This window comes from Monodelphis domestica, chromosome 1 (genome assembly GCF_027887165.1).
Source record: "Monodelphis domestica isolate mMonDom1 chromosome 1, mMonDom1.pri, whole genome shotgun sequence".
In the NCBI taxonomy this organism is placed as follows: domain Eukaryota; kingdom Metazoa; phylum Chordata; class Mammalia; order Didelphimorphia; family Didelphidae; genus Monodelphis; species Monodelphis domestica.
Window position 1 is genome coordinate 364372499 of NC_077227.1, and position 16667 is coordinate 364389165.

The 16667-nt window shown below is 32.8% G+C and overlaps 1 protein-coding gene across 1 annotated transcript in view; it reads left to right on the plus strand.

The window, feature by feature from the left end:
• The first annotated feature begins 2972 nt into the window (after window positions 1–2972).
• GABRA6 (gamma-aminobutyric acid type A receptor subunit alpha6) overlaps window positions 2973–16667 on the plus strand; it is a 66475-nt gene continuing 52780 nt past the window's right edge. Inside the window, exons 1-8 of the mRNA XM_001379952.4 lie at window positions 2973–3438; window positions 3592–3707; window positions 4107–4174; window positions 6273–6493; window positions 6581–6663; window positions 6973–7116; window positions 7555–7707; window positions 14248–14495. Of these exons, the coding sequence (XP_001379989.3) occupies window positions 3389–3438; window positions 3592–3707; window positions 4107–4174; window positions 6273–6493; window positions 6581–6663; window positions 6973–7116; window positions 7555–7707; window positions 14248–14495 (1083 nt within the window). The 5' untranslated portion in view covers window positions 2973–3388. The remainder of the gene's footprint in view (window positions 3439–3591; window positions 3708–4106; window positions 4175–6272; window positions 6494–6580; window positions 6664–6972; window positions 7117–7554; window positions 7708–14247; window positions 14496–16667) is intronic.

Below are 16667 nucleotides of genomic sequence, written 5' to 3' on the forward strand. Positions count from 1 at the left end.
AAAACAACAACAACACATTGATTTCTGATGAAAACAAGTGCAATTTCCATGTGATTAATTTTTCCTGCCATTTTTTGGGGGGGAAATTAATATTTTTTCTGAAACCTGAGTCCTGGGAAAAATCAGTTTAAAATTCAGGATTTAGATCCTCCAATGAGAATAAAAGTTTACCAATAAACTTGGAGACAGTACAGGTTTGAAGGAATTCATTGCTCAAGCTGAAACTAAGGTTATGAATTGTTAATCCTATGAGTTAAAAGTTAAGTAGACATTTCTGGGAACTAGGAACTATAATAATGAAAGTAAAATGTTAAATATAATATTAAAAAAAAGATTATGGTCGCTTTCTATAAAGTCAACTCTCACGTCATGAGTCTGTTAGTAGCTCCTAACAATTAAGTTTTAATCAGAAAATATCACCTAGCTAAAATACCTTAAGCAGAATCAGGAAGGCAAAATCTGAAGCCCACCAAGCTCCCAAAGCCCACAAAAGCCCTTGACCACACAGGAGGCACCAGAACTCCTGCTCTCTACCATGTTCCACTGAAGTGCCATCTCCCAGACAGTGCTCCTTGGCCCTGCACCACATATTTTTCCTACTGTCCCCCTGCGTCATACAATGTACCCATGAAAAATGGAATGCAGGGGAGGATGAGCTTGTGGAGAATGAGCTTGGGGAGTAGATTCTATCTACACAGAAGGAAAGCACATGGAAGCAGTCAAAGCAATCTTCTAATCAGTCAGTCTTACTTTAAACTCTTGCCATATTATAAGTGTATGTTCAGGGCCATGTCAGTGAACCATTCTTGCAAATAAAATAAATATTAATATGTTTAAATATTTAATACACTTTATGCAAATCATCTGAGTGGTGTTCCAAGATATTACAAGTTTTGGAAACAAAATGAGTTCTCAAACTATAATTTTATTTGTGATTCTCTCTATTGCTTCTAATCATGTTAGGAAATATAAATGTCAAGTTACATAGTATAAGGGTTAAATTAGTAATTTTGACAAAATAAGAGAACAGCTTTTAATAACTTGAGTTTTAATGAGATATAGTAGAGTTGTAAATTAATATTATCCCTCTAAGCCAGAGAAAAGAAAACTACTAGCAGCTTTTAACAATTAGCAATTTAATTTTATTAAAATAGAGATAGTAAAATAATATAGTAAGATGAATATAGTAAAGGGATAGAGAAAGAAATTGCCTAATACCTAACTTGCTACTCTATAACTATGTATAACTGCCTATAACTGCTGTTAGAGAAAGTCCAGTTGATCACCCTTCAGCTCAGCTCACTAGGGAGAATCAACATATATACCTATCTATCTCCCAACTAACAACCGACTCACAGCACCAGTAACCAGCCCCCAATGACTAACTACCAACCATCTCCAGACCCCAAAAAGGTCAAATAGCCCATTTCAGTCATGGAGATGGCCTTTTAAAACTCCTCTTTACCTCACTTCCTATGTCTCTGTCTTCTACTTCCTTTCACTGTGGGCTGGTATATCTTTACACACTTCTATGGTAAAAGGACCTCCATATCCCCAGTTAAATTAGAAGAAAGGGATTAAGAATTCTCTTTTACAGAAGTAAGTAATAATGTTTATGATTTTTTGCCAAGGTTTGACTTTTGTACAGTTCATTGTAAGTGCTACTAAACTTACTGATCCTTTATTTATTAAGCATTTTATATATCCATAATAATGATTAAATAGTACTAATAATATTGGATGTATTTTAAGAAAAGTAAAGGAAATCAGACATCTCATTGCTAGATATGTTTTAAATCACCATCACAATCTATTGGTTCAGGGTGAAAATAAAGTATTAGTTTTTTACATAAAAATTACTATGCAATTTTAAAACAGAAAAAATTGCCATTTTAATGAGTATTTATTGTTACTTAAGCAAATAAAGTATCATGAAAAAAAGAATAACTTGTTATTTCTGGAATTCTCTAAAATTCCCTGGAATTCTCATTTTTTATTCTCAGGTCCAAAGGATTTATTAATCCTTTTTGGATTAATAAATAAATTATTAATTTTTAAATAAATAAATAAAATTAATCTATTTGGAATTGAGGAATATGAACTGTAAGTTGTCATTTAAATGGTGGAAGACATTTCTTTTTACATTTTCTTTGCTATCCTGCATTGAATTTCATCCTCTTATGAGGATTTAAGTCATTTTTATATGAAACTTCAGTTCTCCTTGATTGCTTTCTGTTCTCTTGTGAAGCAATATTATTCACAATAGTTTTATCTTTCTACTCCATAATATTTAACAAATTAACTTGTAAACTAAGCTGTTCTTGATGTAGCCTACTGCACCATCATGATTGGTAAAGAAATAGAATGCTTAGTGCTTCATTTAATAACTCAGTTATTTTGACCTTTTGCTTGTGATTATTCTTGGTTATCTAAGTCTCTTACAGAAGTCTAACCAAATCGGCCATTCTTTCAAATACTGTGCTAGAACACATTAAACCTCAATTTGAAAAGATTCATATCTAAAATGAAAGTATATATGGAAAGGTTTTGCATCTCTTCATATATGTAAAGAGTAATATACTTCTTGCCTTCTCAATGGGTTGGAAGGAGATTGAGTGGGACAGAAGTTAAAATGAAAATTAAAATAAACTAAGATAAAATAGAGGTGCAGAGACTGGTTTGTAAGGATTTCCTACCATTATAAAGCAAACAATAAAACAGCCCCTCAAAACCAAAACACATTAAGAAAATTCAGGAGTCCTTTTTCTATGTTTTTAAATGCTCATAGATATGCAATTAAAGTAATTTTAAAATATATGTAGTGGATATATCACTAATTAATCTTCCCAAATAATCAAAATGGAGAGCTATCATGAGGATCATTTATTTTTTAAAAAATGTATATTTTAAGATAGTAAAATCTGAGTAGGGAGCTCTCTGTGAACCATAAAAATAAATATTGAGTCCATTTTGAACATAATCTCAATCAGCAAGATGCCTCTGCTTTTCCAGATTCCCTAATGGGGCCCTGCTAATTCCTTGCCAAAACTAGCAGTGGATTTCTTCCTTTTAATCTCCCCTAATGCCTTATTCTATTATTGTCACTGCTCTCTCACCATGCACTGTCCCTTCAAACCTTCATTCTTCAACTAATCCAGTCAGAAAAGCCTGAGTGGTGGTGAGGAAGTCTAAGACTGCACACAAACTTCCCAAAAAGAGCCAAGGAAAAAGGAAGGAGAGTTTTACCTCTTTGTATATTCTCTTCAAACTCTTCCTTTGTAGTTTCTTTATCCACTGAATTACTAAATTGAAGATACTAAGAAAAGGGGTATGTGAGGTTTTCTGAGCAGTAGATTTGGAGGAAGGGGACTGAGAAGGGGGAAGTACAATGTGCTACAGGATGCTATCACTTCTGAAGTGGCTGTACATTATTGTATGGTAAGAGATTCCCCTACCCCAATTCCTTTCTTTCCTTACATTAAGGAAACAGAGGAGAAAAGAAAACTATGTCCTGGATTCCAAATCAAATGAAATAGAGATGGGGTGGGAGTTGGGCAATCAGGCTATGTAGCATATTCCCTTTATCTGCAGTCTGGATGATGTTCTGAGTGATCCGATGTATGAAGAAAACTACTCAAAGAATATCAGCAGGATATTGGATAACCTATTAGATGGCTATGACAACAGACTTCGACCAGGTTTTGGAGGTAAGAGGGGATTACCTTTGGTTATTCTTTGTTCTCACATAACCTCTTCTTTCTTCCTTTCATGCCCTTCTATTATCCAGACTAATTTCAAGAGAGCATTTACTAAATTCTTTTCAAGTTTCACTTTATTGATCCCCATATTACATAGCCTAGGCAGATGCATTGGACTAATCTATGAGTAAGGCTCATCTGAAAATTTTTAACCTGGGCTAGCATGAGTGAATTTTCACAATTGAATGAAAGTAAGGATTACTAGGATGTAAATGACAGAGGGGATGATGGCCATACTGAGTGTAGGAGGTAACTGAATTTCTTTTGTACCCCTAAGGACATTTTTTTACCCTCTTCCAATGTGTGGGGTATAAGGAAAAAAAAATTCCCTCTTCTCTCTTCTTTTAGGTGCTGTCACTGAAGTGAAAACAGATATTTATGTGACAAGCTTTGGTCCTGTTTCAGATGTGGAGATGGTAAGTGTAATTGGAGCTTTATGTATTCAAGGATATCTCCTGCTAGAGTATATGTTCTTCAGAGAGTAGGAGTGAATGCCAACAATCATGTAATACACAATATTTCCACTTTGCTGTGGCCTTAGGTCCATTCTATGGAATTCATTTATTTATGCCCAATGACTACCATTTAGTAGTTGCTTAATAGATATATGTTAAATTGAATTAGAATGAATTAATTCCCATAATATTGAGGTGGGGGAAGTCGTTTTTAGAGTAAGTTATTGAGTTTAATCTCCTAGACAATTTCACTATGGGGCTGAGCCTGAAAAATTTATTTACATGTATATATAAGAACTTTATAAGAACTTCAGTCCTTTTTCCTTGGTTCAGGATCTCATCTATTGAAGGAAGTAAACAAACATAGATAGTTAAAATTATTATTTCTTGGTGAAAAGGTAATAAATACCAGATCCAGTGAAGGATAGTAAGGATTTGAGGGCATAATAATGAGATTGAGGAAGTATTTAATATTTGTGATATAGATACCTTTTGAAGTTCAACACAAAGTATTTTACTAAATGGCATAGGGAACCATGTAATAAGGCATGATGTAATCAACCATCCACTTTATGGATATATTAGTAGTAATGGAAGGATATATTTATAATAAATGGCACTAAAATTCTAAAGTAGTCTCACGGAATTAAGTACTTTGTGGTGGTCTTTGGATGTCTTCAAGTAGCATTTTAACCCATTCTTTGAAACATCAATCACCACCCAGAGTTATTCTCAAATTGCCCCGCTATTGCCAGCTTTTATAGTAAAAGTGCCAATGCTATCTTACTTTACTTTCCTTCTTTAGCCTCAACATTTGGAGACAGGGAAGGAGAAGTATCTGAGATTTGAGAACTATCTACTTTGGGATTGCCTCCAGAACCTATTTTTTGATAATATGAAAACCCAACATATATTTGTGGAATATGGCTAATGTTGTCAAATGCTGTGCATTTCTATAGTCCTATTATTGAAGACCCAATTTACTAAGGAGTGAGGAAGGGGCAGTCAAAGGGGAGACCTCAAATGCTTCACTTGATTGACCACCCCACCCCATTCCCAAGAGCACATCAGTTCTCTTGAATCTCAGTACTATGACCTAGAGCTTGACTGCATAGATTCAGAACCTGTCTGTCCTACATATCCTCTAATTCAAAACAAACAGCTTCCAGCAATAAAAGCCACAGATAAAACGGGAGATGGGAAATCAGGAGCCAGCATTGTCCCCTAACTCAGATGTTACAAAAGTTTATTTCCCAAAGTCCTAGGAAAAAGAGAAATATTATCTATCAGTAAAAATGCTCTGATATATTACACTCATCTATTTTTAAAGCATTTGGCATAAAATGCTTTGAAGACAAATTTTCATAAGAGCTACATATTTGTTAGAAATTATTTTAGCTTAGGATTTGTGATACCATCTCTTGCCTAGACTCTAGAACATTGGAGTTAATAATGCATTTTAAGAGTTGCATAACCTAACTTAGAACTGGATATAGCAAGGCAGTTGGCAAGCAGTTTAGCTGTTATGGAGGTATCACTGAATGTGGGACCATAGTCTTTTACCTGTTTAATAGAGGGTAAAATACCAGGAGAAGATACAAGATATATTAAGATTAGATCAACCAGAATATTCTAAACCTAGAACAGAATAGAAATTTAGAAATTTAAAGTTATGTTATCCATTAAAGTGATGGTGATGAAGATAAATATGTTGATGGAAGTGGATATGGATATATATATAGATATGGATGTGGATATGGATGGGATTAGGCATTTGCATGGGTAGGGAGAGAGAGAGGTTGTTTATTCAAGAGAATGCCTTTCATTTTAGCTAATGTGTCACTGCATGTGAGCTGGATTAATAATATAACAAATATACCAAGAAACAGGAAGAATATTAAAACAATAAGAACAACACACTTTGAAAATGTTATTTCCCTAAAGAGTGGCTATCCTCTAATTATCTCTTAAAGGAAATAAGATTTGATAATTAAAGCAGTGAATAAAATGTGTTTAACAAATCAGGAGGCAGGTCTGTGACTGTTTTATCTTATTACAGGAATATACAATGGATGTTTTCTTTCGTCAAACTTGGACTGATGAGAGGCTGAAGTTCAGAGGGCCTTCTAAGATTTTAAGTTTGAATAATTTGATGGTTAGCAAAATCTGGACACCTGATACTTTTTTTAGGAATGGGAAAAAGTCGATAGCTCATAATATGACAACCCCAAACAAACTCTTCCGTATCATGCAGAATGGAACTATTCTCTATACAATGAGGTAAGCTTAAAAAAAGCTATATTTTCTCAGCTTCCCTGGCATTTTAGTTAACAATATCACATCATCTTTTTTGTTCGTTTGTTTTAGACTAACCATCAATGCTGACTGTCCTATGAGGCTGGTTAATTTTCCTATGGATGGCCATGCTTGTCCTTTGAAGTTTGGGAGTTGTAAGTCTCAAAAATCTCATGTATGTAAATAAATTATTCAACAACTAGAAAATGACATCACTATAAAATACACATACAACTTCCAATTACTTGTAATTCTCAGTATTTCTTAGAGAACACAGTTAATTTGTTATATCTTCCATATGTATATTCTGATGCCGGTTCTAAGAAACATTTTTTTAGCTTCACCATCTCAGTTTGTTATAACTGCATATCCTTCCTTACTCAAAGTAAAATAAAAATTGCCTATGTTGACAGGAGAAAAGTAATAAGATTCATTGTTATGTTTAATTTGTTCTTAAAATTCAGATGCTTACCCCAAAAGTGAGATCATTTATACATGGAAAAAGGGTCCTCTTTATTCTGTAGAAGTTCCTCAAGAGTCTTCAAGCCTCCTACAATATGATTTGATTGGGCAGACTGTGTCTAGTGAAATAATAAAGTCCAACACAGGTAAGGATCTGGACCATCTGGTGCAGTCAATCAACCATCTGGTGGCAACCCTCACTTGGTAACCTGCTCACACTTTTATAGTAGTTTACTTTGTTAAAATTATTAAATAGCTTATTATTCCCTAGCTGAACTTGCCTTCCAGAAAATTCCATAAAAGTTTGCTAAACTTTTCTACTACATGTATATATGTAAACAGTCTGGAATGCCCTTGAAGGATGCTGTTGTTGTCACTACCTGACAAATATTCAAAGTATAAATGTATTTGCTTCTTTGCTCTATCAAATAACTAGGTGTCTATTGAGTTTTTTCCTGTTCTTTTCGTTTTTCCTTTTTCCTTCCTGGGATATACTAATTTAAAATCCTGTTTGATTTACTTGAAGCTTCCTTCCCTTGAATGGTGTCAACAACAATAACCCTGATATACATGTCTCATTGCAGGTGAATACGTAATCATGACAGTTTATTTCCACTTGCAAAGAAAGATGGGATATTTCATGATACAGATATATACTCCTTGCATTATGACAGTCATTCTCTCTCAGGTGTCTTTCTGGATTAATAAGGAATCTGTGCCTGCTAGAACTGTTTTTGGTATGACTTATTCTCTGCCCTCATACTATTTATCCATCACCATCTCACAGCTTTTGTATATTTTAATTGAATTACTCATGAAACTTGCTTTTTTAAATCTACTAATGAAAAACTGGTTCCTATTATTGAAAGAAGCCCATCCAGCATGAAACTCATCCAAATTGAGTTCTTGACTAACTAAAGGACTATTTCTGAAGGAATGGTGACAGGAGTTCTTCCTGGGTCCTAGCTTTCATATAAAATTGGATTTGAATAAATGCAATAAAAGGAGATAGATCTGAATATGAAATTTAGAAGTCCCTCAGATTAAAAAAGTTCCAAATAACATATCAAAATATGGGAAATATAGTTCTTTGATACTTACCTCTCCTTCCCACCATCCCCCCCCCCAATCTGCAACTCCAGCTCTGTAGGTACACAGTATGTAGGTTATATCCATTGGTTGAATCTATAAGAGCAAAATGAGGTTACCATAAATAAAATATCCAAAACTGTCATAATAAATTTCACTTATAAATACCCAAAACATATAAATGCATATAAATACAAATGTAATGCTCAGATTTAATAATAGCTAAATTTCCATAGCACTCTGCCTTTCATGAGTTTCTTTCACAGACATCTGACATGTCATTTTAATCATCAATGTAAGCCTGTAAAATCAGTCAATTAATAAGCATTTATTCAGCACCTTCTATGTGTCAAGCACTATTCTATGACTGAGGATACAAAAAATGCAAAAAAAAGTTTTTACTTTCAAGGAAATCATATTTGAATGTATTAGATAACATGAAATTAACTAGGTACAAACAAGATAGGCTAACAGATATAATCAACAAAGGAAAGAGAATGAAATTAAAATAAAAAAAATAAATTGATATTTATATTAAATACTTATGATGTTTTATACATTATGCTAGGCACAGGGAATACAAAGGCTAAAATGAAAGTTTCTGCACTAGAGGAGCTACTATTCTAACAGGGGATACAATATGCATGTGTATATGCAACTCTATATATCATATTTTTACCAAAAATACATAGTATGTGATTAGAGAAAAGGCACTAGCACCTGGAATAATCAGGAAAGGCTATAATTAGTCTGAGTGTACTAAAAACTTTTCTAAGTGCTTCACATAAATTATTTAATTTGAGTTTCTAAATAAGCTTGTGAGATAGCCACTACAGACATTATTATACTCATTTTTATAGGTTGGGAAACTAAGTCACAAAAAGATTAAACAATTTACCCATAACTTGTAAGAATCAGAGGTAGAATCTGAACCTAGGTCTTCCTGACTCCAAACTTTCCGACTATTCAATTTGCTACACTGCTTTTTTTGATGAGGAAATTAATCATTTGGTTGGTGAAGTGAATTGTTTTAGATCAATCAACTAATTAATTGCAGAAATGATACATGAACCTAATTCTAATTCTGAATTCAATGTTTTTTCAATACTATGTTACCTCCAGAAGAAAGATATGATAGTGTAAAATGATTTAATGTAGTAAGAACATGTAATGTAGCAAGAATGTGTAAGAACAGTAGCAGCAACAGCAATGATAATAATAATAATACCTAATAAAATAGCAATAATAGCAAGTCACATTTGCAAAAATGTTTTAGGGTTTGTAAAATGCTTTCCTTAAAACACTGTGTGGTTTAGTAGTAAGTATAATTATCCTCTCATTTTTCAAAGTAGGAAACTGAGACTCAGAGCAAAGGGAATTTGCCATAGTTACACAACTAAATTAAGTGTCTGAAGAAGTCTAACCCACATCCCCTACTGTTTCTCATGTGATGATATATTTGTCAGCATTCAGGCAGACATATTCCATTTACTGACTTTCAATATCTCTATATACAAGAAGTACATTTTGAGATATATATGTGTGTATACATGTATATATGTTGGTTCGCTTAAGGTATATTTTTTGCCCCATACTATATATCATCATAGAATTTAAATAGCAAATATTCTTATCCATTGGCAATATTCTTATTTCTAGAAGTGTAGAATTTTATTTACAGTATTTCTAAAGTTAATATAAGATATCAGTGTTGAAAAAGGTTTGTATGGCATGAGTAGGACTTACTATTTCTATTACTGCATGCAAGCGATTATTACTCTGCTTGCATAAAATTATAGAACTTTCCTCTTAGTCCTTTCAGCCTCACTCAGAAAAAAATTATTGAAAAATTGGTTCATTGTTGATTAGTTAGATATTTGACCCTGAGGAATTTATTTTATCTACTTTATGGCATCAGTTTTGTTATACTTTAAATGCTTATCATAGTCCTTGTCTTTCTTACTTTACAGAGTTGACATGTTGATCAATGAGTCAATGAAAGTAGCTATATTTTTAAAACTGAAAATTGATATTAGCATAGTTCTTGTTTTTTATTACTGTTAAGAACACAAAGGAATTACAAAAAATGTAATTTATGATCACAATATTTAGAACTATATAAGATAATTTTAAAATGATCTAGTCTAATCATTTTACAGATGAGAGAACAGAGATCCAGAAGAAAATTAAGACTTGCTTATTGGTGGAATAATTTGAATTCACATTCCTATTCACTAACATGTGTCCTTTCCACAACAGCACTTGTCTTAATATGTTTCTTAGAATATAATGACCTTTAAGGTTTTGACACTGCCAAGTTTTTCCATATTTCCATTTTTTTAAATAGTTGGCTAAAATAATAAAATTTGTCATGTCAACTTTTTAAAGTAAAGTGATCAACTGTCAACACCAAGCTTCTCAAACCAACATAATGAAAACCTCAAGCAGTAGAGATATCACTGGCATTAGATCACTTAGGAATGAATCTTTCCTTTTTCATTTATGACCTGTGTACTTTTAGACAAGTCACAGACATCTTTGGGATTCTTTTTCTTTGCTTACTTGAAGACTCTTCAAAGGTCCTTTTAAATTCTAAAGTTTATTTTTGCCTTAAGCAAAACAGAGTGAAATCAGGCTTGCTTGATTTAGAAATTAGTCCAAATTACACAAATTTGGATCAGTTCAATTTAACACAATACATAGTTATTATGCTGTTTGACTGGCCCATAGATGAATTATATTTTTCTCATTAAAAATCACAACATAGAAACAAATTGAATGATGGAGACCTGAAGCAGAAAGCTAAATAACACTAGGTACAAGGCTACAAACATTGATACCAGAATGATTTTAGCCTAATCTAATTCAATAATAAAACTGGTAAAAAGGACCACTAAAAAAAGTCATGACTGAGAAGCATTTTGTTGAGAGAAGCAAATATAATCATTTAAATATAATTATATTTAAATGTCAATTTGGTTTGATACAAGAACACTGGCCTGTGTTTAAAGAGCTACGTTTGAATCCTGGGGATTTCACTCCTAACTTGGGTAACCTTGAGTATGTTACTTATTCTCTCTGGAACTCAGTTTTTTCATCTGTAAAATGGAGAATTATGGGCAAATACTTTTCCCAAGGTCACTTTTGTTTTAACATCCTAGAGTAAAAAAGAAATAATATCCTGGCACAGATTAAAAACTTGATAAACTATAATGGATAAAGTATCAGCCCTTAATTTTAGAGATGAGAAAACCAGATTCAAATATGATCCCATACATTTCCTAGCTGTATGATCCGGGACAAGTCACTTAACCCCCATTGCCTAGCCTTTAACACTCAATATACAGTATTGATCCTAACATGGAAGGTAATGATTTTTAAAAAATGGAATAAGGTAGCAGATGCTATTATTAATCTCATTATAGCACTAATACCTTGCAAACTCCTTGAAGTAAGGGCTCAGTGACATATATTAATTTTTCTCATTCCCTCTCTGCCCAAGTATTTAATGTGTTTATGATGAGTCCTTGTTAAATTCAATGAAAAAAATGCTCAACTATACCAATTAGATTCACCTGAGTTACTCAGAAAATAAAGTGGACTTTATCTTCATTTTGTATAAATTTCCACCAAAAAGTCTTTAAACAATGGTAGAAATAATTAACATTCTACAACAGAAAATAATATAAATTATCCCAAGGTCATTCATTAACATTGTTATTGGTTTCCAAATTGGCAATTTTTAAAATGGATATATAGTATAATGTTGATATATGACCTAATTAAGGACTGATATTTTCTTTGTTTTTCCTTTCTTCCTTCTTTCCTTCCTTCCATCCTTCCTTCCTTCCTTCCTTCCTTCCTTGCTTGCTTGCTTCATTCATTCTGTAAGGGGGAAAGGGGGCTAATTTTAAAGTGTTAGATGTGATTATTTAAAGGTGTGGTTAATTAATTCCAAAGATATTTTATTTACAATTTATTTACAAAACATAGAAAGAATGAAGCAAGAAATCAGATAGAGGATAAGGAAAGATATCTAGCTTGAGCTCTATTTAATTTACTCCTGGCCCCTCTGGGCAGGGAGAATTAGTTTCAACCAGCCTCAGCAAAGCCAAGGACCCGGGAAGTATCTCTCAAGAGCAGGTCTCTCAAGAGGATAATTTTTTTTTTCAGAAAAATCCAGTAGTTAAGAGTCAGCCTTTCACTCACCACACATCAGTCCAGTCAACACATTCTTCTGCCCCTCTTCAACAGCTTCAACTTGAAAGCATAAAGAATTCACTTATCACAGGAAATAACAGCTCCTTTTAAAGACATTTTCCCTTGCATCACTTCCTTTGCCTTCCCCTAATTCTACATCTACCAATCACAGTTGACACTCTGCTCTAGAATTGCCCAGAGGGCAATTAGTCGATTCTGATTCGTCACCCACTATCGCACACATGGGTCACAGACCTCCCCCACTCTAGTGTGAATGGGGTGTTTGCACTTTTGGTGATTAAATCTAAAATTGGCAGATCTCCATACTTAACTTTAAATAGGGGGTTTACCCTTTTGGGGATTAAGTCTAAAATGGGTAGATCTCCTACTCAGTTTAAGTACTATATTCTAAAAATAGGCAGGGGTTACAATTTAATCTTCACGATCAGGGGAGAGTTAAATATTTTCATTGTTTTAATCAGGGGCCAGTTAATTTTAATCTTCCCATTTCCTCTTTCTTTGCTTCTTTCTTTGTTTCTTTGTTTCTTTCTTTGTTTCTTTCTTTTTTTCTTTGTTTCATTCCTTCTTTTATATTTATCTTGTTTACTTATTGACTATAAACGATAAGGGGACTACACTTGGAATCCGGAATACCAGTGTTTAAATTCTGCTGCAGACACTTTGTACCTACATGACCACAGCCAAGTCAATTATCTTTTCTTGCCTTTGGTTTCCCTTTCTATAAAATAGGGATGATAATGCTCCACTTGATTGTTTTAAGGATCAAATATATGTAAAACACTTTGCAAACTGTAAAGCACTATATAAATATTATTTTGTTGTTGTGGTTTTTATTTTCTCTATTAGGTATACTTCACCTAGGTGGGGTAGTAAATAGAACTTTAGAATTGAAATCAGGGATATCTTAGTTCAAATCTGTTCTCAGACTGTAGCTTTGTGACCCAGGGCAAGTCACTTAATCTTTCCCTCAATTTCCTTTTTTTGTAAAATGGGAATAATAATAGCACATACCACTCAGAGTTTTTTAAAGAAAAGTGATTAATATATTTTAAACTATGTTAGAATAGAGACTTTGTCATCATGAATGAAAATCAAATGCTTATTTTCAAGGCTACTTTAAATCAATAAAATTAATAATTTGGAATATCTCATTCAATGGAATGGGTTAGTTTCACATTTATGTACTTTTATATATGGGAGATTTTGGGGGTGTATAGGAAGTTTGAGAAGGATTAACACATCTGATGCAAGGGCTTGCTGAGCCATTTCATGGCTTTTCATCCACCCTTGGCATCTACCTTTCACCCAATTCTCTCACCTGTTGCTCTAAGAAGGTATAGCATGTGCAGTGGTCACAGCCTGGTAAAACCATATCTGCAAATCAGATAAACCAAGTTAGGTTTACTTACAGGTGAGTTCAGAGATTTCCTATTCTGAGCATATGAATAGTCTTTCTCTGGCTCAATGACAGGCCATTGAATGTGGCTGAAACAAGTACAGTGGAGCCCTTAGAGCCTAGTTAGACATTGAAGAGACAGAGGCATCCAATATATCACAGGCCACCACTACTCATCCTGATTTTTGTCTTGACACTAAAGGAAAGAATGAGGCTGATGTCTTCATGCAACTCTGCCTCATTAAAATCCAATTGACCAACAAATAAGGACATCACCAGTGATGTCATTACTCTTCTTTGAAATGAAGACTGGTACTCTTCCTAAAAATTGATTAGGAAGCACAGGAAATTTCAGCAATAACTGACTTAAAGGAAGACATAATTGTCCTTAAATTTCTAAAATTAATTTCAATTTAATCAATAATTATCATAGCATTTTAGAACATCATTATAATTGCTAATAACATTCATTGTAGAACTTCCTTCATTCTTTTCATTAACATTACCTCATCTTATCTTATTATTAAATCTCCAGTTCTAAAACCTTACATTTCTTTATTTTCCTTTTTAGGAATTACCACTGTTTTAACCATGACCACTTTAAGTATAAGTGCTCGGCACTCTTTGCCAAAGGTGTCTTACGCAACTGCCATGGATTGGTTCATAGCTGTGTGTTTTGCCTTTGTCTTCTCTGCCCTTATTGAGTTTGCAGCTGTTAACTACTTTACCAACCTTCAGAACCAGAGAACAATGCAGAAGGTGTCCAGGACAGCTTTACCTTCAGTCCCAACTGTGCCAGTGGAGGATGAAATTGTTTTGGTAATGGTTTATTTTTCTAATATTATGCATTCTACAGCAAGAGATAGTCAGAGTAATGCATTTTAGTTTTTGAGTTTTTTTGAAGGAGAGTTAAAGGGAAGCAAAAGACCAAATCTTGATCTTTTAATTTCATTGTAGTCAAACTTCTTTAGTTTTAGAGAGGAAAAACCTTGCAACAAGTCTACATTTTACTTTTCTTAAAATTATTTTACCCTTGTGATTTTTCTGGAAGATTTTAGGTTCCCTGAGGGGCCTGTAAGGATGTTCTTAGGCTTTAAATGTTTCATTTATTTATTTATTTACTTATTTGTTTTTCAACTTTTACCTTCTGTCTTGGAACCAATAGAGTGGTAAGGGCTAGGCAATGAGGGTCAAGTGACTTGCCCAGGGTCACACAGTTGAAAAGTGTCTGAGGCCAGAATTGAACCTAGGACCTCCTACCTCTAGGCCTAGTTCTCAATCAACTGAGCTACCGAGCTTCCCCCTAGATGTTTCTTTTAAACAGGGCCACACACAACTACAAAGGATTAAAGGAAACAAGTGATGTTCAACAGATTGAATCTTTAGAGTCTGAAGGAAGCCAACATGGATTGACCTGTAATGAGGGTATATATATATATATATATATATATATATATATATATATATATATATATATATATATATATATATATATATCAGAAAGTTAAATTGAGCAAAATATAAGAATTAGATTACATGTAAATATAGAAAAATTGTAGTCAAAGTACAGACATTTGGTTCATACTCATAAAAATATCTTGATTTTTTACATTCAGCTTTCTGGAATATCCAGATGAACATTGAAATATTTTTTTTAGGATTATTTCAAATATATCTCAATTACCTGTAAATTTTTTAAAAATCATTTAAAAATCTTTGGATTTAAATTTCAGTTTTTAATTTTGTACTGGTAAATTGGAATTCTTCATTAAAATCAAATTAACCAATGATTTATTTTATTGCTGTTTCATAAAACTATCTCCTATTTTTATTTAAATCAGCATTTTTTAAACTTTAAATTATCTTAATATAACCTTTGATTTTTAAAGATTTCTGTTTTAATGTCTTATTTAAGATTTTTAATTTGTTCTTTCCATTTTTTTAGTTGCATGCTCAGTACATTAATCTGCTCTTTCTCTATTTTGCTGATATAAAGGTTTAGAGAAAATGACTCCCTCTAATGATCCCTAAGTAGTGCTTTGTCAGTATCCCACAAATTTTGGAATGATTTATAATTGTTGTCACTCTTCTTAATGAATTATTTACTGTTTCTATGTTTCTATGACTTGTTCTCTCATTGTTCAGGACTAGATTATTTAGTTTCCAAATCATCCTTTATTAAATATAATTTTTATTTAACTTTGATCTGAAAGGGGCTCATTTAATATTCCTGCTTTCTACATTTGTTTGTGAAGTTTTTATATTCTAATGCATAACCAGATTTTATGAAGATGCCATATACTGCTGACAAAAAGGTATATTATTACCTATTCCCAATCAGTTTTCTCTAGAAGTCATATTTAATTTTTCTCAGATTTTATTCATCTCCCTGATTTCTTACTTATTCATTTTATAGTTTTGAGAGGGGAAAGTTATGTTTCCCACCCATAGTATAGTTTTACCATTTCCTCCTCTAATTCATTTGATATTTCCTTTAAGAAGTGAATGCTATGCAATTTGGTGCATATATGTATTATATTGATATTACTTCATTGTAATTTCTTTTTAGGAAAATGTACTTTCCTAGCTTATTTTTTTTAATTAGATTCATTTAGGCTTTTGCTTTGTGTGATATCATAACTAGTATCCTTGCCTTTTAAAAGTTTTTTCTAGTCTTCATGTCAATACAATATTCAATAATCATTTCCTGATATTTGCTATCCATGTTCTCTCCCTCTATTCCATCCTTTGCTCCATCCCCATAACAGCAAACAACATGGTAATGGTCATCCATGTGTTATCCTACAGTGTATATTACCAAGTTTATTATAATATAAAAAGAGATATATATCACATATACCACAGAAAAATTTATGGAGATAATAAAATGAAGAATGGTATACTTCAATATGCATTCAGACTCTATCAGTTTCCTGTATGGCAGTGGATAGCTTTTTTGCTATGAGTCCCTCGGGATTTTAATGGATCCCT